The sequence below is a fragment of the Salmo salar genome, chromosome ssa06 (genome assembly GCF_905237065.1).
Source record: "Salmo salar chromosome ssa06, Ssal_v3.1, whole genome shotgun sequence".
Lineage (NCBI taxonomy): Eukaryota > Metazoa > Chordata > Actinopteri > Salmoniformes > Salmonidae > Salmo > Salmo salar.
The window spans coordinates 11,989,648-12,017,423 of record NC_059447.1 but is presented as its reverse complement, the minus strand read 5'-3'; the positions used below and the strand labels follow the sequence as shown (position 1 = coordinate 12,017,423).

Below are 27,776 nucleotides of genomic sequence, written 5' to 3'. Positions count from 1 at the left end.
CTACAAAAATATATAAAATGAAACAATTTAAATGATTTGAGTTTAATGAGAAAATCAGTCAATTGAAATAACTTTATTAGGCCCTAATCTATGGATTTCACATATGCATCTGGTTACAGCTACCTTAAAAAGAAAATGGGCCTCCAGATTGTTGCAGTATTTTTATGCATTCAAATTGCCAACCGATAAAATGCAATGGTGTTTGTTGTCCGTAGTTCATGCCTGCCCATACCATAACCCCACCGCCACCATGGGGCACTCTGTTCACACCAGCAAACCGCTCACCCACACGATACCATATACATGGTCTGCGATTGTGAGGTCTGGTTGGACGTACTACCAAATTCTCTAAAATGTAGTTGGAGTCGCATATGGTGGAGAAATTAACAATTTTCTGCCAACAGCTCTGGTGGACATTCTTGCTAGAGGTCGACTGATTAAGGCTGATTTCAAGTTTTCATTAATCGGTTATCGACCTTTTTGGACACCAATTACATTGCAATCCACGAGGAGACTTTGTGGCAGGCTGACCACCTGTTATGCGAGTGCAGCATTCAAAGGACCTTGTGGCTGCAAGGAGCCAAGGTAAGTTGCTAGCTAGCATTAAACTTGTTTATAAAAAAATCAATCTTCACAATCACTAGTTAACTACACATGGTTGATATTACTAGGTTTACTAGCTTGTCCTGCGTTGCATATAATCAATGCGGTGCATGTTAATTTATGATTGAATCAGTCTTCGCCAAACGGGTGATTTAACAAACGCACATACGCAAAAAAAGCACAATCGTTGCACAAATGTACCTCACAATAAACATCAATGCCTTTCTTAAAATCAATACACAAGTATTTATTTTTAACCTGCATATTTAGTTAAAATAAATGCATGTTAGCAGGCAATATTAACGAGGGAAATTGTCACTTATCTTGCGTTCAGTGCAAGCAGGGTCAGGGTATATGCAACAGTTTGGGCCGCCTGGCTCGTTGCGAACTGTGTGAAGACCATTTCTTCCCAACAAAGACCATAATAAAAAGTGTCTTCCAATAAACGTTATCGGCGTTAAAATCATAATCTGTCGACCTCTAATTTTTGCAGTCAGCATGTCAATTGCATGCTCCCTCATCTTGGAGACATATGTGGCATTGTTTTGTGACACAACTGCACATTTTAGTGGCCTTTTATTGTCCCCAGCAAAAGGTGCACCCGTGTAATGAACATGCTGTTTAATCAGCTTCTTGATATGCCACACCTGTCAGGTGGATGGATTATCTTGCAACGAAGAAATGCTCACTAACAGGGATGTAAACAAAATATAACATTTGTACAAAACAATTTATACAAATAAGATTTGAGCATATGGAACATTTTCTGGTATCTTTTTATTTCAGCTCATGAAACATGGGCCCAACACTACATGTGCATTTATATATTTTTGTTCAGTGTGTATGTGAGCAAGCTTTGCTTTAATACTTACAAGACCATCGTGATTAATTGAACAAACGGTTTTGTCTTATAGTAATGTGGTGCCTACGTGTTTCCTTAAACCTTTTTTTAGCAATGCATGTCATTAAGAAAAATATATATAATTCATAACATATTTACTTGCCCCCATTAGCTACCACCCCAGGCGCCGCACCGCTGGAATGGCCGTGCATGGCAGCGTTGTTGACAAATATCCAACACATGGGCTAGTCCAGCATCCAGATCAGAGCTGTAAAAATAATCAAGCCAGTTAAATGGCAGAGTTAGTTTGGCACTGTTTATCTAAACAGATTTGGATTAAAATGTCAAGAAGACAGGAGAAGGAGCATACTTGAATTTATTCTGGATGTTTGAAACTGAGTTTGTCCTGAGACTAGCCAGCATGCATCTGCTCACTGCAGTGCACAACGTGCTGTTTACATGTGCATTTGTTTTCTCAGCTACAGTTTGAGTTGTCTGACAGTGAAATATGTCTAGCTCTTACCATAGCTTGGTCTATGGAGTAGCTAGCTAGTGTTGCAAACGCAGCGTGACAATTTTGGTTTTGAACTGATGTAGCCATGTTTTGTGCAAAAAATATAGGACTGGCATTTGGATGTGAACTAGCTATCGTTAGCCAGCTTCTGTGTCGATGTAAGCTATTGTTGTCTGGATCAGGACAATGGCTGAAGTTGTTTGTGTAACAAACCTTCCATAAACCATTACAGTTAGCAACTTTCAGCTGAATGTGTTAGCTAGCTACAGAGGCTAGCTGCTGGACTTGCTGACCAGGTTAGATAGAACTCTGAGATTTGGTTGAAAAGACGTTAGCATCGTCAGAAATGCTACAAAAATGTAGCACATCGTTGGTTCTCAATGGACAGAAATGTGCACGTGAGTTAGTCAAACAAGTCCAATGGTCACTTTATGGAAGCTAAGCTTTTTGCTAAGTAAGCGCAGAAAATACTGAACACATGAGTAGACTATAATGGAATCTAAAACAATAAAATAGATAATTGTCCAAATATATATTTCTTTGCCAATGTGTAGTGAGATGAGCAACTCACAATTAACGTTACTTAAATAGTTAATAGCCCCTTTTCAAATTCTTACTAACTAGCTGGCCTGGCGCATCGTTGCCCATAAATGGAAGATACTAGGCTAGGAGTAAGCATCTTAGCCAGGTAGCCTAGGACAACAACAACAAACTGAAAGTGGGTACTGTATGACAGTCCTAGACCGTTCAGGGAACATGAGGATGGCAAATGGCTTTTCTCTACAAGTTGGGTGAGACGGGGGAAAAATTAATAATTCTACTTGCACGCACAGACAACTTAGTACCATGGATAGATGCCTCATATTTCGCTTAGGTTGATGGGACTAAATCGTTTTTGGCAGGGGCGCAACTTTGGTTTTAGAAGTGTGGGGGGGTCATAATAATTTAAAAATGATCCAGTCAGATACACACTACAAACAGCCTACTCGACCTCTTGGAGGCATCTGCATGGTCCTAAAGCACACCGTTGCCACATTTAGTGTCACATTCCAATGATAAAACTAGGAGGGACAAAAATGCAATTTCAGAATGTGGGGGGCATGTACACGCCATCCCAGTGAAAGTTGCACCCCTGGTTTTTGGTATATTTTAGTTGTCACTGTAGAAGACTAAATTAGATGTTGACATGGAGCTTGAATAGTGGAGGCAGCACCTGTTTCCTTTTCGACTTGCGGTAACTCTAAATCAATAATTGTTTAGTATTCAGAAACATTCACTTGCTTGACCGTTCTGAAGGTCATGTAACTGTTACATGCAACATTTTTGGTGATCTTAACAGGACAGATGTTGCTCTCTAGTTGTATGATTTAACAAAAAGGTGTGGTTGAATGTATTCTGCCACTGTTTTCTTGTCTCGGCTGTGTCAAGGTATATGAACTAACAGGTTATAACAACGCAATTACCACAACATGTAATACGGCTATTTTTCTGGCTTGGCTTGACTGGTGATTTTACCCACACACTGCTTCTGCAAGGTGTAGGCTTGGCCTCATTATTTCTCCATGGTGCTTGTTGTGCATTGCCTTGTATTCAACTGTGTGTAATAGGCTAGTAGGGTACTTTGCTGAAGGACAAAATATCCCAAGTGTTTACCATTGTTTATTTTGTCCAGCTGTTGAATTGGAACAAATGGATATGGAAGATCAAAGATGATAACTAGGCCTAGACATTTTATACACCACAGTAGGCATACTGTTAATAAGTCAACCAAACTTACCCGATCCATCGTTGAAGCTATTAATCTTCAGCGTTTCTTAAAGTGGCAGTAAATCTGTAGCTAGCCTACACTAGTTTTTTTATTACAGAGTTCAGATAAACAGCTAGACCAGAGCAATCAAACGTCCTTTTAAATATTAAAACTCGACTTAAATTGTGACATGTCTGATGTAGGCTAATCTTACTTCAGAAAGATCCTGCATAGGACTGTAAACTATTAAAGTCAATTAAACATTCAACACCCTATTCACCAAGAATCTCTGTCTTATCGTTTAACTCTACCCGAGATCCACTTGAAACGACGTCCTCTTCGAGAGTCCAGATAGTTTTAATTATCCGAGGCCCAGTAATTGTAGCCTATAAAATACCAGACTGATAACAGCATCGCTATCCGTGCAGAGAACCAGTAACACCTGATGTATGTTCAATCCAACGTCTGCAGTGGCCATGCAGCATTTACAACAATGCAACCATACCAAGCCAAGATAAAGCATGACCAGGTCGCAGTTGTATTATGGCGGTCCTCAAACTATTATAGGTGCATGTCCCCACCTTGTGTTTTGTCTGTAGCAGCCTAATATTCTGTCGTATTAATTCATTACACTTTGAAAAACCAACTAACCCATTAAAACCTCATTATTCCACCCTGGACCCATCTTCCTCTACTACTCTCTTCACTCCTTTACCATACGACACCTTCTGCACTACTGTGATCCTGTCTTTCACTCACCGGACACGTCTGGGTAACCCTACAGTTCACACACACAACTTTACACATCCCTTTCTCTCAAGTCCTTTTGCACATCTCACATATAGGAATCTCCCTGCTACACACCGCTGGAAGGAAGTAGTCAAGGGAGATGTTTATACAGGAAGTATCGACAAAACTAGTAAATGGCATGAAATCAAACAAAACTTGTTTCTCACAAGTGTAGCATAGGTTGTGCACTCTGAAAACGTGTCGACTCCGACAATAATACCGGGAAGACTGGAATAATTATATTGAATGCATTAACAGAAATTACTGTAACCAAAGTAACAAACATTGTAGATTAGGAATTAATGTTAGAATGTACTACTGGTGATATGTAATGGGGAAGTGATATCAAACAATTCACACAATGAAGTTATGAAACGAATGTGCACAAATTGGAGAGAGCACATTCTGGAGAGAAGGGCATTGTGCATCTGGGCGCTGCATGGTCAATCCGACGTCTGCTTTGGTCATGCAGCATTTATGGTGATAAGGCCTCAGTAAAAGTCAGGGAATTCATACTTCTTGCGCTTCGCAAAGCAGTGCAGAGCTGTTGGTGTTTTCTACAGGATGTACCATCAACGCGGAGCTAAACAGAGCCCTCCACATTGTTACAAAATTTGCGAGGAGCATATATATATATTTATTTATTTATTTATTTATTTATTTATTTCAGACCGCTTGAATTCTACCCCCCCACACATTTTCTTACAGCCTTACTCACACTAAAATGGAATAGTATTGGTGGTTCCAAACTTCTTCCATTTCAGAATGGAGGCCACTGTGTCCTTGGGGACCTTCAAAGCTGCAGAAATGTTTTGGCTCCTTCTCTAGATCTGTGCCTCGACCCATTCCTGCTTCAGAGATCTACAGACAATTCCTTCGACCTCATGGCTTGGTTTTTGCTCTGACATGCATTGCCAACTGTGGGACCTTATATAGACCGCTGTGTGCCTTTCCTAATCATGTCCAATCAACTGAATTTACCACAGGTAGACTCCAAACAAGTTGTAGAAACATCTCAATGGAAACAGGATGCACCTGAGCTCAAATGAGTCTCATAGCAACGGGTCTGAATACTTATCTAAATAACATATCGTTTTGAATTTTTTTGAATAATTCCTTAACTTTTCGCTTTGTCATTATGGGGTAGTGTGTAGATTGAGGGGGGAAAAAATTATTTAATACATTTTAGAATAAGGCTGTAATGTAACCAAATGTGTAAAATCGTCACTGTCTGAATACTTCCGAATGCACGGTAACAGGCTCACAATGTGGTTACTTAAGTCCGATTTGGCTGTTTTCGCAGGATATCGTTTAAAAGTTGAAGTGACTTCTAAATGCTTACTCCGGTTAGCATAGCTAGCATACAGACATCTGTGGTGGTGGTGGTAGTCAATCATTTTTAACTGTAATGCAGTTGATTGGTGAATATGAAATTAACATTTGCTGGTTGGGGTTGACATACAAGCATTATACTCTGATTTGTACCTCAATATAGTGTGACATACTCATGTAAACAATAGTCTAAATGCAGGCTAATTTTGCTGGGGGGCAATGAAGAGATTCAGGATTATTCCCCCATGGCCTTTTTCTCCCCCACATTTCCATGGCAATTCCTTTGTTTTGCTCGAGTTCGATTGACTTTACCGCATCTACAGTTGAAGTCGGAAGTTTACATACACTTAGGTTGGAGTCATTAACTCGTTTTTCAACCACTCCACAAATGTCTTGTTAACAAACTATAGTTTTGGCAAGTCGGTTAGGACATCTACTTTGCATGACACAAGTCATTTTTTCCAACAATTGTTTACAGCTTATTTCACTAATTCACTGTATCACAATTCCAGTGGGTCAGAAGTTTATATACACTAAATTGACTGTGCCTTTAAACAGCTTGGAAAATTGTCATGGCTTTAGAAGCTTCTGATAGTCTAATTGACATAATTTGAGTCAATTGGAGTTGTACCTGTGGATGTATTTCAAGCCTTACGTTCAAACTCAGTGCCTCTGCTTGACATAAGAATCAGACAAAAATTGTACACCTCCAAGTCTGGTTCATCCATGGGAGCAATTTCCAAATGCCTGAAGGTACCTCATTCATCTGTACAAACAATAGTACACAAGTATAAACACCATGGGACCATGCAGCCGTCATAGCGCTCAGGAGATGAATGTACTTTGGTGTGAAAAGTGCAAATCAATCCCAGAACAACAGCAAAGGACCTTGTGACGATGCTGGAGGAATCGGGTACAAAAGTATCCATATCCACAGTAAATCGAGCCCTATATCGACATAACCTGAAAGGCCGCTCGGCAAGGAAGAAGCCTCTGCCCCAAAACCGCCATGTAAAAGCCAGACTACGGTTTGCAACTGCACATGCGGACAAAGATCATACTTTTTGGAGAAATGTCCTCTGATCTAAAGAAACAAAAATGGAACCGTTTGGCCATAATGACCATCGTTGTGTTTGGAGGAAAAAGGGGGAGGCTTGCAAGCTGAAGTAGACCATCCCAACTGTGAATCACGGGTGGCAGCATCATGTTGTGGGGCTTCTTTGCTGCAGGAGGGACTGGTGCACTTCACAAAATAGATGGTATCATGAAAGGAAATTATGTGGATATATTGAAGCAACATCTCAAGACATCAGTCAGGAAGTTAAAGCTTGGTCGCAAATGGGTCTTCCAAATGGACAATGACCCCAAGCATACTTCCAAAGTTGTGGCAAAATGGCTTAAGGACAACAGTCAAGGTATTGGAGTGGCCATCACAAAGCCCTGACCTCAATCTTATCGAACATTTGTGGGCAGAACTGTAAAAGCGTATGCGAGCAAGGAGGCCTACAAACCTGCCTCAGTTACACCAGCTCTGTCAGGAGGAATGGGCCAAAATTCACCCAACTTATTGTGGGAAGCTTGTGGAAGGCTACCCAAAATGTTTGACCCAAGTTAAACAATTTAAAGGCAATCCTACCAAATACTAATTGAGTGCATGTAAACTTCTGACCCACTGGGAATGTGATGCAAGAAATAACATTGATTTCAATCATTCTCTCTACTATTATTCTGACATTTCACATTCTTAAAATAAAGTGGTGATCCTAACTGACCTAAGACGGGGAATTTTTACTAGGATTAAATGTCAGGAATTGTGAAACTGAGTTTAAATATATTTTGCTAACGTGTATGTATGTTCCAAACAGGTATTATGGTGATCAGACTAAGTTAACTGTTTTAAGAAAGAGATGGGTATTACTGTTCACTAGATGTTTTCTATTGAACCTTTTTTTAATTTAGGGATCTGGAACCGGTGTCGAATAGGAGGCAAATGAAATGCGACACATGTTAGTTTTCTTGTGTTTTTCCACATAGGTCCTAAATGAACAAAGCTTTCCCCACATCTAAGGTGTGTGTGTGTGTGTGTGTGTGTGTGTGTGTGTGTGTGTGTGTGTGTGTGTGTGTGTGTGTATGTTGTGTGTGTGTGTGTGTGTGTGTGTGTGTGTGTGTGTGTGTGTGTGTGTGTGTGTGTGTATATATATATTCAGGTGTACTGATTGACTGAAGCTCTTGCCACAATGATCACAGCTGTAAGGCTTCTCTCCAGTGTGTTCACTGGTGTATAGTCAGGGAAAAAGCTACAGCAAAGCTCTTCCCACACTGACCACAGCAAAAAAGGTTTCTATGCTGTGTGTATTCGCTGGTGTATAGTTAGTGTTTCTGAAGAAGCAAAGCTCTTTCCACACTGACAACAACTATAAGGCGTATCTCCGGTGTGTGTTTGCTGGTGTCTTGTCAGGGAGGAAGCTAGAGCAAAGCTCCTCCCACATAGACAGACAAGGTCTCTCTCCAGTGTGTGTTCGCTAGTGTCTAGTCAGGGAGCAAGTTAGAGCAAAGCTCTTCCCACACTGACCACAGCTATAAGGCTTCACTCCAGTGTGTGTTAGCTTGTATGTTTAGGGCTCCCAAATAAGCAAATCTTTTCCCACAATCAAGGCAGGGGTAAGGCCTCTACCCTGAATGAATTCTCAGATATTTTAAGGTTTGAGAAGCAGTGAAACTCTTCGCACACTGAGAGCAGCAGTACGGATTCTTTCCGGTGTGAATCCGCTGGTGAATAATGAAGCCACTCCGGCTTGTGAAATTCTTTCCAGTCAGAGCAGCAGTGGTGAGGTTTCTAACCTATACCTCTCTGCTGGGGTTTCTTGATGTTCTGATTTGGAGAGACTCTTCTGTCTCTTCAGCAACATCATCATGTGGCTGAGGCTCCCCAGATGATAAGCCCCTCCCACTGAGAGAACGAGAGTTGGGGGGTGTCCCCTGTGAAAGACATTGAATAATTAGGTTTTGGAAATATGGGTGAATAAATAATGTAACTTTTTTTTAAGCGTTTGTTATTTAGCAGGAGCAATTATGGTTAAGTACCTTGCTCAAGGGCACATGGACAGATTTTTTTTTTTTTCTTCCCCTAGTCGGCTTCTAACCAGCAACCTTACGATTAGTGGCCCAACGCTCTTAACCACTAACCTACCTGCTGCCCTTATCAATATACACTCAGTGGCCAGTTTATTAGGTAACCCCCCCCCCCATATTCACGAAACTGGATCAACAATTTACTGTCTACTGAGTGTATACTGTTTATCAATCAATTAACAGATTGTAGTCTCATCCACGCACCCCATTGTTCTTACTTGATGAAATCAAATCTCCCTCCTCCTCGTGTCCTTCTCTCACAGTTCCACTCTGCCCTGGTGTTTTCCTGCAGTCGACCAGCAGCACAGACACTCTCTTCAGACCCAGCAGTAAGGCACTACCAGGAGAGTTGTGACCAGGGGACTCCGGTATGGTGGAGGGGGACGGGATAGCTCGGTCCTGGTGACCACAGGAAGTATTGTACATAGAATATCATGAGACCAAACATTTGATTACGGTTGTCTATATCTCTGCTTGATTGCGTGCAACCTTAACTGAAGTGTGTAATTGTTCACCATTTTCCACAAATGTCAAGTTTTTTTTCAATCACTTTGGCAATTTAAAAAAAAATGGAAGTGGTATATTTTTTACCACTTCCATTTAACACTTCTAAATTCCCCTTGTCTTATGTTCAGAACCTTTAAGCAGTCATTGGAGTTGAACACATCTTTCCCACGGGGGGCCAGCACAGAAAAAAAATGTATGAAATGTATGCATTCACTACTGTAAGTCGCTCTGGATAAGAGCATCTGCTAAATGACTAAAATGTAAATGTCTTGGTTAACCCAGAACTAATGTCTCACGTAATTGTTCAGCCGCTCTATTTAGTTCTGGGTTCATATGTGTTAGGTGAGCTTAAGAGATGCTGGAACGAGGAGCCCTACCCTCTCAAGATACGAGCCAAATGTCCCCTCCCCTTTCCAAAAATCGGAGGACGCGAAAACGTGATTTGTCATAATAACCAGAGGAAAACTAAAACACCTGAACTACTGCTCCTCATTATGATGTAGTATTTAGAGCCAAATCCATCAATTATTTGGTTTTACCTTCCACCCTAAATTAAATTAATGTCAATTTATACAGTTATCCCAATGTACAATAGAGCCATGTCTTTCTGGTGCCTTTTACAGTTTGTTTCTAGCCTAAAGCGTTGCAGAGTTATGCATCCTATACATTTATAATATCAGGGTTTGGGGGGCATTAGCCCCCTCTCTACCCAAAGCACCACACCACTGGAATGGATGTTGACAAATATCCAACACAATAAGCCTGTCTAATGGCAGAGTTGTAAGTTTGGCCACTGTTGATCACCACAGATTTTGATTAAAAAAATGTCAAGACAGGAGAAGGAGCATACTGAAATCTATTCTGGATGTTCCAACCTGGTGAGTTTTTCTGATGCTAGCAAGCAGTACTGTTTTGCTATCACAGACTGGAACATGTTCTGGGATTCTTCCGATTGAATTGAGGAATACACCATATCTGTCACTGGCTTTATCAATAAGTACATCGAGGATGACGTCCCCACAGTGACTGTATGTACATACTGGAGGTCGACCGATTATGCTTTTTCAACACCGATACCGACTATTGGAGGACCAAAAAAAGCCGATACCGATTAATCTGCCGTTTTGTATTTTTTTTATTTATTTGTAATGACAATTACAACAATACTGAATGACCACTTATTTTAACTTAATATAATACATCAATAAAATCAATTTAGCCTCAAATAAATAATGAAACATGTTCAATTTGGTTTAAATAATGCAAAAACAAAGTGTTGGAGAAGAAAGTAAAAGTGCAATACAGTGGGGGAAAATTATTTGATCCCCTGCTGATTTTGTACCTTTGCCCACTGACAAAGAAATGATCAGTCTATAATTTTAATGGTAGGTTTATTTGAACAGTGAGAGACAGAATAACAACAAAAATATCCAGAAAAACACGTCAAAAATGTTATAAATTGATTTGCATTTTAATGAGGGAATTAAGTATTTGACCCCCTCTCAATTAGAAAGATTTCTGGCGCCTAGGTGTCTTTTATACAGGTAACGAGCTGAGATTAGGAGCACACTCTTAAAGGGAGTGCTCCTAACCACAGCTTGTTACTTGTATAAAAGACACCTGTCCACAGAAGCAATCAATCAATCAGATTCCAAACTCTCCACCATGGCCAAGACCAAAGAGCTCTCCAAGGATGTCAGGGACAAGATTGTAGACCTACACAAGGCTGGAATGGGCTACAAGACCATCGCCAAGCAGCTTGGTGAGAAGGTGACAACATTTGGTGCGACTATTCGCAAATGGAAGAAACACAAAAGAACTGTCAATATCCCTCGTCCCTGGGGCTCCATGCAAGATCTCACCTCGTGGAGTTGCAATGATCATGAGAACGGTGAGGAATCAGCCCAGAACTACACGGGAGGATCTTGTCAATGATCTCAAGGCAGCTGGGACCATAGTCACCAAGAAAACAATTGGTAACACACTACGCCGTGAAGGACTGAAATCCTGCAGCGCCCGCAAGGTCCCCCTGCTCAAGAAAGCACATATACATGCCCGTCTGAAGTTTGCCAATGAACATCTGAATGATTCAGAGGACAACTGGTGAAAGTGTTGTGGTCAGATGAGACCAAAATGGAGCTCTTTGGCATCAACTCAACTTGCAGTGTTTGCTGCCTATGACCCCAAGAACACCATCTCCACCGTCAAACATGGAGGTGGAAACATTATGCTTTGGGGGTGTTTTTCTGCTAAGGGGACAGGACACCTTCACCACATCAAAGGGACGATGTATGGGGCCATGTACCGTCAAATCTTGGGTGAGAACCTCAGCCAGGGCATTGAAAATGGGTCGTGGATGGGTATTCCAGCATGACAATGACCCAAAACACACGGCCAAGGCAACAAAGGAGTGGCTCAAGAAGAAGCACATTAAGGTCCTGGAGTGGCCTAGCCAGTCTCCAGACCTTAATCCCATAGAAAATCTGTGGAGGGAGCTGAAGGTTCGAGTTGCAAACGTCAGCCTCGAAACCTTAATGACTTGGAGAAGATCTGCAAAGAGGAGTGGGACAAAATCCCTCCTGAGATGTGTGCAAACCTGGTGGCCAACTACAAGAAATGTGACCTCTGTGACTGCCAACAAGGGTTTTGCCACCAAGTACTAAGTCATGTTTTGCAGAGGGGTCAAATACTTATTTCCCTCATTAAAATGCAAATCATTTTATAACATTTTTGACATGCGTTTTTTTCCAGATAGTTTTTGTTGTTTTTCTGTCTCACTGTTCAAATAAACCTACCATTAAAATTATAGACTGATCATTTCTTTGTCAGTGGGCAAACGTACAAAATCAGCAGGGGATCAAATACTTTTTTCCCCCACTGTATGTGCCATGTAAAAAAAGCTAACGTTTAAGTTCCTTGCTCAGAACATATGAAAGCTGGTGGTTCCTTTTTATCATGAGTCTTCAATATTCCCAGGTAAGAAGTTTTAGGTTGTAGTTATTATAGGACTATTTCTCTCTATACGATTTGTATTTCATATACCTTTGACTATTGGATGTTCTTATAGGCACTTTAGTATTGCCAGTGTAACAGTATAGCTTCCGTCCCTCTCCTCGCTCCTACCTGGGCTCGAACCAGGAACACATCGACAACAGCCACCCTCGAAGCAGTGTTACCCATGTAGAGGAAGGGTAACAACTACTCCAAGTCTCAGAGCGAGTGACGTTTGAAACGCTATTAGCGCGCACCCGCTAACTAGCTAGCCGTTTCACATCGGTTACACCAGCCTGATCTTGGGAGTTGACAGGCTTGAAGTCATAAACGGCGCAATGCATTGTGAAGGGCTGCTGGCAAAACACACAAAAGTGCTGTTTGAATGAAGGCACCAGCAGGCTCGTAAGCATATCATCGCTCAGACTGCTCTATCAAATCATAGACTTAATTATAACATAATAAAACACAAACACGAGCCAGATCCTCAAAAGGTTCTACAGCTTAAACATTGAGAGCATCCTGACTGATTGCATCACTGCCTGGTACGGCAACTGCTCGGCTTCTGACCGCAAGGCACTACAGAGGGTAGTGCGACCGGCCCAGTACATCACTGGGGCTAAGCTGCCTGCCATCCAGGACCTCTACACCAGGCGGTGTCAGAGGAAGGCCCCAAAAATTGTCAAAGACCCCAGCCATACTGTTCTCTCTACTACCGCATGGCAAGCGGTACCAGAGTGCCAAGTCTAGGACAAAAAGGCTTAAGTTTTTACCCAAAAGCCATAAGACTCCTGAACAGGTAATCAAATGGCTACCCGGACTATTTGCATTGTGTGCCCCCAACCCCTCTTTTATGCTGCTGCTACTCTATCATATATGCATAGTCACTTTAACTATACATTCATGTACATACTACCTCAATGGGCCCGACCAACCAGTGCTCCCGCACATTGGCTAACCGGGCTATCTGCATTGTGTCCCACCACCCGCCAACCCCTCTTTTACGCTACTGCTACTCTCTGTTCATCATATATGCATAGTCACTTTAACCATACCTACATGTACATACTACCTCAATTAGCCCGATTAACCGGTGCCTGTATATAGCCTCGCTACTGTATATCACTTCTGTTATTATTCACTGTCTTTTTACTGTTGTTTTTCATTTCTTTACTTATCTAATGTTCACCTAATACCTATTTTTCACTTAAATTGCACTGTTGGTTAGGGCCTGTAAGTAAGCATTTCACTGTAAGGTGAAATACCTGTTGTATTCAGGTGAAATACCTGTTGTATTCAGGTGAAATACCTGTTGTATTCAGGGCACGTGACAAATTTTGATTCGAAGGCATTTGCACACTGCAGTGGACAACGTGCTGTTTACATGTATTGCCCTCCTCGGACCTCCCTCCGGCAAATAGGATCACAACTCCAATCTGCTCCGCTCTGCCCATCCATATCGACGGGGCCGGTCAAGTTCCTTTGTGTACATATCACTGACAATCTGAAATGGTCCACCCACACAGATAGTGTGGTGAATTAGGCTCAACAGCGTATCTTCAACCGCAGGGAGGCTGAAGAAATGTGTCTTGGCCCTTTTTGAGCTCACACATTTTTACAGACGCACCATTGAGAGCATCCTGTCGGGCTGTATCACCGCCTGGTATGGCAACTGCACCGTTAGCAACTTCGGGGCTCTCCAGAGGGTGGTGCGGTCTGCCGAACGCATCACCGGGGGCAAACTACCTGCCCTCCAGGACACCTGCAGCACCCAATGTCACAGGATGGCCAAAAAGATCAAGGTCATCAACCACCTGAGCCACGGCCTGTTCAAGCCATTATTATCCAGATGGCGAGGTCAGTACAGGTACATCAATGCTGGGAACGAGAGACTGAAATACAGCTTCTATCTCAAGGCCATCAAACTTTTAAATAGTCATCACTAGCCAGCCTCCACGCCAGCAGCATACCACCCTGCATCCCACTGCTGGCTTGCTTCGGAAGCTAAGCAGGGTTGGTCCTGGTCAGTCCCTGGATGCGAGACCAGATGCTGCTGGAAGTGGTGTTGGAGGGCCAGTAGGAGGCACTCTTTCCTCTGGTCTAAAACATATCCCAATGCCCCAGGGCAGTGATTGGGGACACTGCCCTGTGTAGGGTGCCGTCTTTCGGATGGGACGTTAAATGGGTGTTCTGACTCTCTGAGGTCATTAAAGATCCCATTTCACTTATCGTAATTGTAGAGGTGTTAACCCCGGTGTCCTGGCTATATTCCTAATCTGGCCCTCATACCATCACGGCCACCTAATCATCCCCAGCTAACAATTGGCTCATTCATCCCCCTCCTATCCCCTGAAACTATTCCCCAGGTTGTTGCTGTAAATGAGAATGTGTTCAGTCAACTTACCTGGTAAAATAACGGTAAAATAAAAAGTACCCTGCCTTAAACTTAGTCACTGTCACTAGCTGGCCAACACCCAGTTGCGCTACCATGTAACTTAGAGGCTGCTGCTCTATGTACATAGACATGGAACACTGGTCACTTTACACACATGTAAAAAAATTGAATTCTTGAAATGTACACACCTGCACAATCATATATACACACCACACACACACACACACACACACACACACACACACACACACACACACACACAGATTTATAAAAAATAAACTTAATCTGTAGGCCTTATAGTCAATGAGCCAGGGGGCTCGGTCGGGCTCACGTGGGGTGAAAATATATTTAGAACACATTTTCCCAAAAATGTTTTATCATTGCAGCAATGGTAGCTTTCTGTGTTTTATCACTATTTCTATTCATCCCTCCATCCCATTCAGTTTTCCCATAGAGGTTTTACCCTATGACAACGTCAGCATACAGTACATCAGGTTATTACTCATGTTTACCCTTTAATCATATATCATTGGAAATATTAGATTCATAGCTATCTATCAGACACATTTTCAGAATGTTCAGATCGACAGAAATGTGATCTTTGAAATCTAGGATGCATATCAGTTTTACCTGTCATTGCTTTAAAGAAAATTATACATTTTAACTTGGTTTGACAAGTGGTTCTGAAACATCATAAAATTACCTTTAAAAAGTGTCCAGGCCTCTGGTGGGGAGAACCCCCCGACCGGACCCCCACCCCATCATGGGCTACCACCTCCACCCCGACCACCACTCCTCAGAGAGGTCACTACAAGCCTTAGAGGACTCTGATATCAACGTCAGAAGACTACAAGAGTGAAAAATATTTTCAGATAGAAACATAAAATAGACAAACATACTTTGATAATGTAATGTGTTGTCAGTTGGACAAAACAGGACCAAAATACACATTAGGAAAAGGTTAAGATCATCGAAGCAAATGAAAAAGAGTAACGGACCAAGTATGGACTGTTGCCAGAAGGTGAAGAGTGAAGAACATTTTGACTCTGACTCCAATATTATGTGAATGCTATAGGCCCATAATTGTATCAATGAATCTAGCCAAAGTAGCAAGCCTTGAGTCACCCCTCAGAATACTATACGATGCAAGTGTCTAGGTTTACCGTTATGCATTCATTAAACGACTAAGGGACAACAGCTAATATCTTGCAATCAATGACCTAGCATTAAAGGTAAGAATCTCTGGATTAACCATCTAATGTTAGCTAAATGTAGTAATGAATAAATTGGCTACATTTCTTTCAATTGACAATTCTGTGACCTGTCATGGGCAAGTTTTAAAATGACACAATACCTGTTAGTGATGTTGTCAGCTAGAGATGATTTGCAGGAGCTTTTAAGGGATTTGTTTCATTGCATAATGTCTACTTTCATGCTAATTAGCATTAGTGACATTTGAGATTAAAGAGAGCCGACTATATTTATAAAAGTCACCTTGTCCGAGAGATTTTCACGGTAATCAAAATGTCTCGCCAGGGAAAGCCTATGGGAAATCTCCTATAGGGGAAAAATGAATGTTGGAAAACAATTGGACCATTTCCCATTTGGCCACTCGGTTTTATGGGTATTATGACTAGGCCATGTGATGCTCTAAAGAGAACTAGTAATGGCATCTTTTTATAGGCACTAATTTTGCCATGGTTCGTTGGGGAAAATGTAACCGTGTTTTTGTAGGGTGTTTGGATAAATGATGAAAATAAGGACTGTTGTAAACACACGTTTAGGAGATCTTATTAGTTTTGCTCCAATCTTTATCAGCTAACGTCACTTGTGAATTTAAGAATTTATTTAACTAAAAAAGCATATAAATCACAAACACTACATAATTTATAAAGGTCATATTAACTGAATGTTATTATCTCATAGAACAAAATGTATAAGATCTCCTTAGCCTGTGCTGACCTTATTTTCAGTGTTTATTCCAAAACCCACATTTTTTCCCCCATTGGGATGGCTGAACGAGCCAAAGGTAACTAATTTCCGAGTTAAGCTGAAGAGCTCATATAGCTTGACATGATTTGTTTACGGTGGGGAGATACTTTCTGTATAAACACGAATTCCCTTCCTTGAGTACTTCCTTCCAGCATCCTAGATGTGAGAAGTGTGCAGGAGGACCTGAAAGAAAGGAATGTGTAGTATTGATGTAAAAAGTTGTGTGTGTAAACTGTAGGGGTACCATGATGCTGGAGATCAGACGCGTCCGGTGAGAGAAAGACAGGTTGAGGTTACCAGGATAACAGTAGTGCAGAAGGTGTTGTATGCTGAGGCAGTGAAGAAAGTAGTAGAGGAAGATGGCTCCAGGGGGAGGGATCCTGAGAGCATCTCTGTGATTAGGCTGAGGTCAATGGAGAGTGATAGGAATAACATGCTACAGAAAGTTTTTTTGTTTGTTGTTGGTGTTCATGGCCATGGTTGTCAACTGTACCACAGGAATAGAATGTAAATCATAGTGGATAGATGTGGTGGCAGCTGCAGAGAAGTACTTGGGTGTACAATATTTTACTGCAGAGTTACAAGGTGTTTTGAACGATAATATCCCGTATTTTCAGGCTGCTGGCCTGGTGTAGGATCAGAGGGACAAAGTAGTGGAATATTGATGAGGTTGTAATGGGTGTAGGGTTAGTTGGTTTTTCACAAAATGTAATGAATTAATACTACAGAATAGTAGGCAGATACACAGCCAATTCACTAAGTGGCAGCACGCACCAATAATAATTGTTTGCGGACCGCCATAACTCTAAAGAAGAAGACCACTTCCTCCACAGCTCTGCTCTGCTCGGTGAAGCGGAATAAGTATACATCCACTGACTACTGTGGAGGTTGCATTGCTGTAAATGCTTAATGGCCACCGCAGACGTCGGATTGAACATCAGATTTTACTGGTCCGCTGCACGGATAGCGCTGCTGTAATCAGTCTGGTATTTTATAGGCTTCCCTTACTGGGCCTTAGAGAATTACAACTATCTGTACTGTCGAAGAGGACGTTCCAACAGTCTCGGGTAGAAGTAGACGATAACAGGATTCTTGGTGAAACGGGTGTTGAACGTTTTATTGATTTAGATCAGGTAAAGTCTTATCCAGGATCTTTCTGAAGTAAGATTAGCCTACATCAGACACTTATTTGTCACAATTTAAGTCGAGTTTTAATATTTAAAAGGACGTGTGATTGCTCTGGTCTAGCTGTTTATCTGAACGCTGTAACAAAGAAAGTAACTGTAGTGTAGGCTAGCTACAGATTTACTGTCACGTTTTTTTTATTTGAAGAAACGCTGAAGAAAGAATAGCTTCCATGATGGATCGGGTAAGTTTGATTTACTTTTATTAACAGTATGCCTACTGTGGTGTATAACATGTCTAGGCCTAGTTATCATCTTTGATCTTCCATATCCATTCGTTTCATTTGAACAGCTGGACAACATAAACAATGATGGTAATAAACACCAGGGTTGTTTTGTCCTTCAGCAAAGTAGCCTACTAGCCTAAAGCACACAGATTGAAACAAGGCAATGAGCAGGTTACGTCAGAACCATGGAGAAATAATGAGGCTAAAGCTACACCTTCCTGTACCGGTGCGTGGGTAAAGTCACCGGGAAGCCAAGGCAGAAAAATAGCCATATTACAACCTATGTGTTGTGATAATTGCGTTGTTTGCTCTATAACCTGTTAGTTCATATGACTTGACACAGCCGAGACAAGAAGGTGGCAGAATAAATTCAACCACACCCTTTGTTCAATCATAAAACCGGAGAAGAACATCTGTCCAGTTGAGTTCACAAAACATGTTGCATGCAACAAACAGTTACACGACCTACAGAATGGTCAAGCAAATTAGGAATACTAAACAACTATTGATTTAGAGTTACCGCAAGTCGAAAAGGAAACGGGTGCTGCCTCCACTATTCAAGAACCACTTCAACATCATCTAATTTAGTCTTCTAGAGTGACAACTAAAATATACCAAAAACCAGGGGTGCAACTTTCACTGGGATGGAGTGTACATGCCCCCCACATTCTGAAATTGCATTTTTGTCCCCCTCAGTTTTATCATTGAAATGTGATACAACATGAGGTAGCGGTGTGCTTTAGGACCACGCAGACCCCTCCGAGTGTCGGAGCCGTCATAAAAAATGTAATCATTATGTCCACCCACTTCTAAAACCAAAGATGTGCCCCTGCCAAAAATGATTTAGCCCGATCAACCTAAGCTTAATATGATGCGTCCATCCAGGTTTGTGCAAGTAGAAAAAAAACATGTTGACTCACCCAACTTGTAGAGAAATGCAAATGCCATCTTCCTCTGTCAATAAGAACACGCTTTTTGTTGTTTTTTTTTGCCCAAGGCTACCTGGCTAAGATGCTTGCACACTAGCCTTGTAACTTCTATTCATGGGCAACGATGTGCCAGGCCAGCTAGTTAATATCCCCTTTTCAAATGATTACTCTTTTTGAGAAGTAACTGTGAGATGCTTATCTCACTACACTGTCCCCCAATGTTTATTTTATTGTTTTATATTCTAGTCGTGAGTGTTAAGTATTTTCTGCGCCTACTTCGCTAAAAGTCTTGCATCTGAGTAAAAGGCCACTATAGCTTCCATAAAGTGACCATTGGACTTAAAATGTTTGACAAAATTTGTAGGTGCAACAGTTTTTATCAAATGTATAATTTATCACTCTCGTGCACATTTATGTCCACTAAGAACCATCGACGTATTACCTTTTTTGTAGCATTTCTGCAAATGCTAACTTGCCAAATCTCAGAGTTCTATCTAACCCGGTCAGCAACTTGGATGCTTGGCAACAATACAGCTGCTATTAGCTAACGTTAGCTTGCCTGTCCACTGTCCAGCAGCTAGCCTCTGTAGCTAGTTAACACAAGCTGAAAGTAGCTAGCTAACAAACAGTCAAAGAAAGGCAGCTAGCTGTAATTGTTTATGGAAGGTTTGTTACACATATAACTTCAGCCATTATCTAGCTAGCTAGTTAGAACCAGACAATATTGACACAGAAGGTAGCTAATGATAGCTAGTTCACATCCAAATGCCAGTCCTATATTTTTGCACAAAACATAGCAACATCAGTTCAAAACCAAATTGTCACGCTGCTACCTTACAATGCATGCAATCAAATGGACTTTTGCAACACTAGCTAGCGACTCCATAGACCAAGCTATATTTAGAGCTAACCATATTTCACTGTCAGACAGGACACAACTCAAACTGTAGCTGAGAAAACAAATAGACATGTAAACAGCATGTTGTGCACTGCAGTGAGCGAATGTATGCTTGCTAGCATCAGGACAAACTCACCAGTTTCAAACATCCAGAATAAATTCCAGTATGCTCCTTCTCCTGTCTTCTTGACATTTTAATCCAAATCTGTTTAGATCAACAGTGGCCAAACTAACAACTCTGTTATTTCACCGGCTTGATTATTTTTACAGCTCTGATCTGGATGCTGGACTAGCCCATGTGTTGGATATTTGTCAACAACTCTGCCATGCACTGCCATTCCAGTGGAGTGGTGCCAGGGGTGGGGGCTACTAGGGGCAAGAAAATATGTTATGAATTATGTATTCTTTTGTCAATGACATGTATTGCTAAAACAAAGGTTTAAGGAAATACAGGCAGGCACCACATTGCAACAAGACGAAAAACGCTCGGTCAATTAATTATGATGGTCTTGTAAGGATAAAAGCAAAGCTTGCTTTCATATACACTGAACAACAATATAAACGCAACATGTAGAGTGTTGGTCCCATGTTTCATGAGCTGAAATGAAAAAATCCCAGAAATGTTCCATACGCACAAATCTTATTTCTCAAATTTTTTTACATCCCTGTTAGTGAGCATTTCTCCTTTGCAAGATAATCCATCCACCTGACAGGTATGGCATATCAAGAAGCTGATTAAACAGCATGTTGATTACATTAGCTGGGGACAATAGGAGAATCTAAAATGTTCAGTTTTGTCACACAACACAATGCCACATGTCTCAAGATGAGGGAGCGTGCAATTGGCATGCTGACTGCAAGAATATCCACCGCAGCTGTTGGCAGAGAATTTATTGTTCATTTCTCTACCATATTCCGCCTCCAACATTGATTTTAGAGGCCTCACAATCATGTGGGCGAGCGGTTTGCTGATGTGAACAGAGTGACCCGTGGTGGGGTTATGGTATGGACCGGCAAAAGCTACGGACAATGAACACCATTTTATCGATTGGCAACTTGAATGCACAAAAATACTGCAACGAGTTCTTGAGGCCCATTTAAAAAAAAAAATCAAATAAAATGTTTATTATGGTAGCTGTAACCAACAGATGGATATCTGTATTCTCAGTCATGTGAAATCCATTGATTAGGGCCTAATGAAGTTATTTCAATTGACTGGTTTCCTCATTAACTATAATCATTTAAATTGTTGCATGTTGCGTTTTTATATTTTTCAGTATAAAAAATTAAAGCTTGAAAAGGTAGTGGAATGGGATTAGTGTGGTGTGTGTGTGACAAATCCTTTTATGCAGTAAAAATCACATTGTGGAAGCACATCTAAGAGTCTGAATTGGGCTCTTTGAGAATGTTTGGCTCAAAAGCAACCTGCATAATCATTGTTTGAAGTACAGTAGACCAACATAGTAGTAGGTCAAAGCTGTGTGCTGGAAAACCTTGGTAGAGCATGGGTGGGATTGTGCTGCTCATGTGAATCTTCTTTTTCTGCCTCAGACCAATGCCTACTTCTCACTTAAAACAGTTTTTTTTATTCTTACAATAAATAGATGTCTTGACTGTGATTAGGGCACTGGAATATAAGATTGTCTACTAAATTGCAAATCTACTGTAATGTTGACTACATTGGAAAAGTTTAATTTCACACTTCAAAGTTCTTGGTTATTGTGGAAATTGACCCACTTATTATGTTTACTTTGTGCATTTTGCCTACGTCATATCGCTGAGTCTACCTTTTAAACTCAGAATATGCTATCCTGTTCTTTGGAAAGCTTTTCGTCTCCTAATGTTTTTTAATTCCTGCTTTAAGATTGTATTAGACTGTTTAAAATTTAGTTGACATGCGTCATTGTTGGATTCTTCTTGAATAGGCCTACCTCAATCCCGGCAGTGTGTTAACTTAATTTAAAATATTTAACTTAATTAATGACTTACTAGATTCATAAAAAAAATGTGAAGACCCTGGTCCTTCCCCCACCAGCAGTGCAGCCACCAGTCCCAGGGGACCCCTCAAGGAGGTATAGTTACAGACATCTGTAGGGTACATTGCTTTATAAAATAAGCAACAACCACCTAGACCAATTCCAGGATGGAATTTAATCAGATCATTTTTACCATGTTTTATAGGGTTAAATAATGGTACACAGCAAAAAGTCCAGTGTTGAAGTAACTCCCACAGAGTTGATTTCAACACTTTGAGGGTTTATATAGGTCCACACTCTCCAGAGTTAAATTAACACTTTTAAAATAGTTAAACATTTAACACTCTGCCAGAGTACCTTTTTTAACTCGCAAAACAGAGTTAAAGTAACACTAAGGGATTAGACATTTATTTGTGCCTTTTCTCCATGCAGTCAGTTGAATTAAAACATTGTGAATGAAGGTATAATGTACATACTTTCATCTGAAACATTGTATGAGCTTTGAATATCAAACGGTTTATGAAATTTAAGCTCAGACATTTTTAGTAGACATCTTTCCACACTTCGTAATACTCTGAATGCATGATGATGGTCATCAAAATTCTCTGTAAATACCTTGTTTGTCCCCCAAAAAATTGGATCTTCAACCAAAAGTACATCACTTATTTGACAAAAGACTGGCATGTCTTCTTCCATTGCACTGCAAATAACTAGTCCAGCTTTATACTCTACACCATCAACTTTAACCCAACTAGTTGAGAAAACATCTTTTGACAAGATCATTTCAAGCATTTCATTGTTGACGACATTCTCATCTCTGAAGAGAAAAGATTTAATTGGCCCATACTCATTTTGTTTGAGGGTGAAGGTTTCCCAGTGATAAGCAATGGTCATCTGATGCTTTTTAGCAAGCGATTTGGTTATGTTTTTGTTTTAAAAATGTCAATCTTTAAACAGCTTGTGTTTGGCCTCAAACCTCATTATATACGTGGTGTATAAGGGGCAACTTTCCTTATAGAAGATGGGTAATGGATCATAAAATGATGCTTAGGTATCAAGTTTCTATGTGGATACAAGTGCTTAAATAGTTTGTGGTCAACAATCAAATGCTTTAAATATATTGTCATACCTAGAGTGAGAGAAGGTGAAACAACTATGTTCATTATTTGAAGTAACAACAGTAACAAATTCCAGTTTTTGTTTCCTGCAGGAATAATGTCACCAAACAACAGTGGGATGTTTTTCACAAGACACAATGTCTGAATACAATTCAAACCAATGCCATTGCCAACACTCTCCAAAATAATCTTTGTAGGACGATTTTTTTCGTTCTAAAAATCCATAATCAAAACCATAAATCCTGGAAAGCAAGTCCTGTTCTGACAAAGTGTTGTGTGAGATATCCAAAAAGCAATTTGATCTCATACTGAACCACACCCTCAAGAAGATCATGCATGATATCAAATGAATAGTTATTACAAACATGGAAATACTTAAATGAATTAAGTGTAGATCTTTTTTTCAAACCATAAAGTGACTTCAATTGTGGGTTTTCCTGGAGAGACTGGCAATGCATTTCAAACATATCTTTTCCACAAAGGATCACCTTAGGATCACCCCCACTGTATACCGTTTGACAATCATTCTTCTCAATCAAACAAAGGCGACAGAAATGACGGCTACTGAATGACTCATTAAAACCAAGAATTGTGTGCATCCCTAGATTATCTCCAGTGATCTGACAGATTGTACCATATACCTGCTCATCTGAAAATGGAAGACTTAGCCCTTGGCTTTCTAGTTTTTTCAAATCATTTATCAACGGTTCTAGTATAACATCAAAACCATACTTGTGCAGATCTTGTGTGAAAAAGTGTTACCAAATGAATGTTCATCAAAACTGGATTAAATTTTGGGGGAAAGTTTCTTACAACAAAATAAAGAGCCAATTTTATGAATTCCACGTTTGGAGCCAAGGGGTTTGGCTGTTTCAAAATCATCATAGTATAGTTGGTTTTGTAATGCATGTCTGTTAGCTGTAAACAAAGGGTGGGTTTTAAAATAACTTCCATCAAAAAAGTCTGTATAAGTGTCAGTCTCTGATCTACACTCTTTCTTTAGCAAAACACATGTCTGGATTTCTGCACATGAACTTCAATGTTTCTAAAATCGGCACATATATAAAAGTATCCTTCACAGGTACTTGATCATAAGTACCGGATTTCTGATTTCACCTGTTGTCATATCTCACTCCCAGTGTTATTTCTACTGGCTCGACAACTCCCCATTTTTGGTGGTAGTATTTATTTAGTTTCCATTCTGTATTAGGTTTGTGAACGGGTTTTCATAATCTTCAAAAGATTCATTTATCACAGAGATGTTGGGGTCAGTTATAGGTAAAGCAGAAATAGCTGTATGCTTTGCTTGTGAGCGAATCTCACTTGTTAGTTCTTCCAAATCTCCTACAATTGAGGATACCAAACTGTTGGAAATCCCACTCCCCTGTAATTTGGCCACGATGGATGCACACATTTCTTTAGTTGGATCTTTAGTAAGTCCTGAATCATTGCTCTCAGAATAAACACTGAAAGAGCTACATTGATTTTGTGGATTAAATGTGTCCTCCAAAGCATGTGCCTGAGATGAAGTTGCAACTGGCTCACTAGATGAACATGCAACAGTTGAAATTTGAGCAATTTTCTGAACATTACTATGAACACTATTAAGGTGCTTCCGAAAACCTGTATATGTTAGGAACTGATGCCTACAGCCTTGCTGAGAACAAAACTATTTGAACTTGGGTCCAGGATAGTAACCATGTTCAACTCTTAAATGTGAAATCAACTTGACTGCTGGGATAATATTTCTGACACATGAAACAGGTAAACATTGTTATAGCTTCTTACTCACAGAGTGAGAGTGCTGCTGGCTGGTTAAGCAGTCTGGCTCTCAAGTCTTTAACTCTGGGTGACTCCTTCATTTTCCCCACATCAATGTTATACACTGTTGTCTGAAGGAATGTGTAAAAATTCACAAGTGCCACATCGTAAGACAAATTAAACACAAAATGTGCTTTGAAAAGTTCATCACATGCCCCGAGGGAGCGGTTTGCCTTAAATGGGATGAGACGCTTATCCATTGTGATGTAGAAGCTCTCAATCTTGCTCTTCTGACGCCCAACAGCGAGGAGGTACGGCTGCAGACCCTGCTGGTTGCGGAGATGCTCCTCCAAACTGCAGCATGACTAGGGTTGAGATCAGAAAACTGAAAATTAGACACAAGAATAATGTGCAGCCACAGAGAACTACATTATAGAAGTGATTATTCAAACATCTTTTCATTGGCTAGTGCAAGATGGGAATGAAGACTTAATTACAATTCCATCCACTTTTTAACAACCCTAATTTACATATGTGGCTAAGAAGGTGACGTGACAAATTATTATAATCACCTTAATAATATAATTACCTTATGAAAGACAAGTCTCTCAACTGCATCACATGCACACATTTTTGGAGACTTCAGTCCCCCTGGAGGTGGTGGAAGGAGATGTAACAGCAACAACAGGGAAGCCATTTCTTGGTCGTAGGCTGAGGACAAAGAGTCACAAGAATGAACTGAAAACTCTTCAAATGTAATACTTTTAAAGTTTGAATGAGAACAGGGAGTCATTATGAGAACGTTTTAAACCGTCATCCATCTATTAGTCACATTTATCCCAAAAATCAGATCAACGTTCAGAGATACACAGAATAAACAAATGAAATATTATTGCAGTTATAGTTTAACTGCAATTATAGCAAATTTATTAAAATAAAAAAAAAATAAACAACTCACTTGTTGCCTCATCAAGATCACTTCCTGGGGGACTTTCTGCTGACTGCACCAAGCGACGCAACTCTGGTGTTGAGGTGAGCCGCTTAGCCTCTTTTATGACATTTGGCTTGAAGAACAAATCCCATTTCTGAAGAAGCCTGGAGGATGTGTCGCCATCAAATAGGAGAGTGAAGTCTTGGTCCACCTTTAAGAAAGAAGATATTGTACTACTACTACTACTTCAGGAAATACTTTCAAATTTCAAGCCATTCTAAACATCTTATCCCAAACTTACCAATCCTTTTGTATCCAGGAATCTTGGGAAGCTGGAGAGGATATCAACACTTCTGCCTGGGTCATTAACGAGCTTCTGACGGTGCTGAAAGGTCTCATCTTCTGGAAAATCAGGGAATTGTCTGTGGTATGGTTGAGCAAAGACATGGCCTCTTGGCAAGCATCACCATCAAGCTGCCTTTCAACATTAACAGTCCTTTGGAAATTTGGGCCCCCTGGAGAAAAGTCAATTGGGCTATTTGGTGGCAATGCAGATCCTCGACGAATCTTCCTCTGGACTGTTTTCAGACGCCAAGAAATGTATCCTGTGCTGCTTGCAGCATCATAGAAGTGTTCCTGAAATGAAAAAAAGAAAAGAAATGCGTTGTCATACCAGGCTCATGAGAAATCTCACGGAATTCAAATATCAATGTCGTCCACACAGTTTTGTGTCACAACATGACATGAAAGACTTAACAATAATAATGCCTATTACATAGCCCTTCTTGGAGTATGGATCTTTGAGGGAAGGGAACAACATCACTATCCCACGTGCATAATCTTCTCTGATTGCTTTAGTGGGGCGGTGCCTGAGAGGAGATATTAAATTAGTACATTTATGCAATGGCCATGCAGTTATTTGGCACAAATAAAAACAATGTGAAACAAACATACCCATGATTGTCAATCATGTGAGCCACCAGGATGTTAACCATTTTTCTTCTTGCAGCATCTGTTAGGGTTGCTGTTGTTTGGTACTCCTGTAGTACTTCTTCACCCCCAGACTTGCCTCTTAGCACAGCTTCAATCAACTAATAAAAAACAAAAACATTAGAATACAAAACATGGTGATAAATAGCTTTTCTAGAAATGTGAAAGCATTAAGAAACCTGTTCAGCAGACACAGCATCACGTGTATCCTCAATTCTTTGTCTCTTGCTAGGGACATCATCTAGGATTATAGTTGATGCACTTGAGCTGAAGCTTGAGTCAGACGTCTCAGAAGCAGAAGACAAGGAGAAATCAGAGAATTCTAAAGGAATAGAAAAAATGCAAATAATTATATTATGTAAGGTGTAAAGTGCTTTATTATACCTGCCTTGATATCTCACCCTGATCTGAGAATACTGTCAGCACCACAGTGCCTTGTCCAACGAGGTCGCTGAATATTTCTGCATCAACTTCTGTCCCTGTTCCATCCTTGTATATAACTTTTGCATCAGGTAGAAGGAAAAGTCTCTCGATGCCTGGAAAAGATAGTCAGGTCAATCGGAATGGCTGATTTAATTAGGGCCGATTCAAGTTTTCATAACAATCGGTATTTTTGGACACCGATTTGCCCTTTTTTTAACGAGGCAAGTCAGTTAAGAACACATTCTTATTTTCAATGACGGCCTAGGAACATTGGGTTAACTGCCTTGTTCAGGGGCAGAACGACAGATTTTTACCTTGTCAGCTCGGGGATTCAACCTTGCAACCTTACGGTTAACTAGTCCAACGCTCTAACCACCTGCTTTACATTGCACTCCACGAGGAGCCTGCCTGTTACGCGAATGCAGTAAGAAGCCAAGGTAAGTTGCTAGCTAGCATTAAACTTATCTTATATAAAACAATCAGTCAATCATAATCA

General features: G+C 40.5%; 1 protein-coding gene and 1 long non-coding RNA gene across 7 annotated transcripts in view; one reads left to right on the top strand and one right to left on the bottom strand.

Moving 5' to 3' along the window:
* The first annotated feature begins 17,656 nt into the window (after positions 1 to 17,656).
* Positions 17,657 to 27,776, top strand: part of LOC106606298 (zinc finger protein 239) — a 68,915-nt gene continuing 58,795 nt past the window's right edge. For 3 of the 6 annotated variants that reach the window (XM_045719742.1, XM_045719740.1, XM_045719744.1), the window contains exon 1: positions 17,706 to 18,212. In XM_045719742.1, coding sequence (XP_045575698.1) covers positions 18,201 to 18,212 — 12 coding nt within the window. In that variant the 5' untranslated portion in view covers positions 17,706 to 18,200. Of the gene's footprint in view, positions 18,213 to 27,776 lie in introns of all 6 variants that reach the window. The other 3 variants (XM_045719741.1, XM_045719745.1, XM_014202489.2) reach the window with 2 other exon arrangements.
* On the bottom strand, positions 25,911 to 26,722 carry LOC123743382 (uncharacterized). The gene is made up of 3 exons (XR_006770141.1): positions 26,643 to 26,722; positions 26,169 to 26,503; positions 25,911 to 26,078 (listed from the first exon to the last, which is right to left on the bottom strand). It is a non-coding gene; the product is annotated as an uncharacterized lncRNA (long non-coding RNA).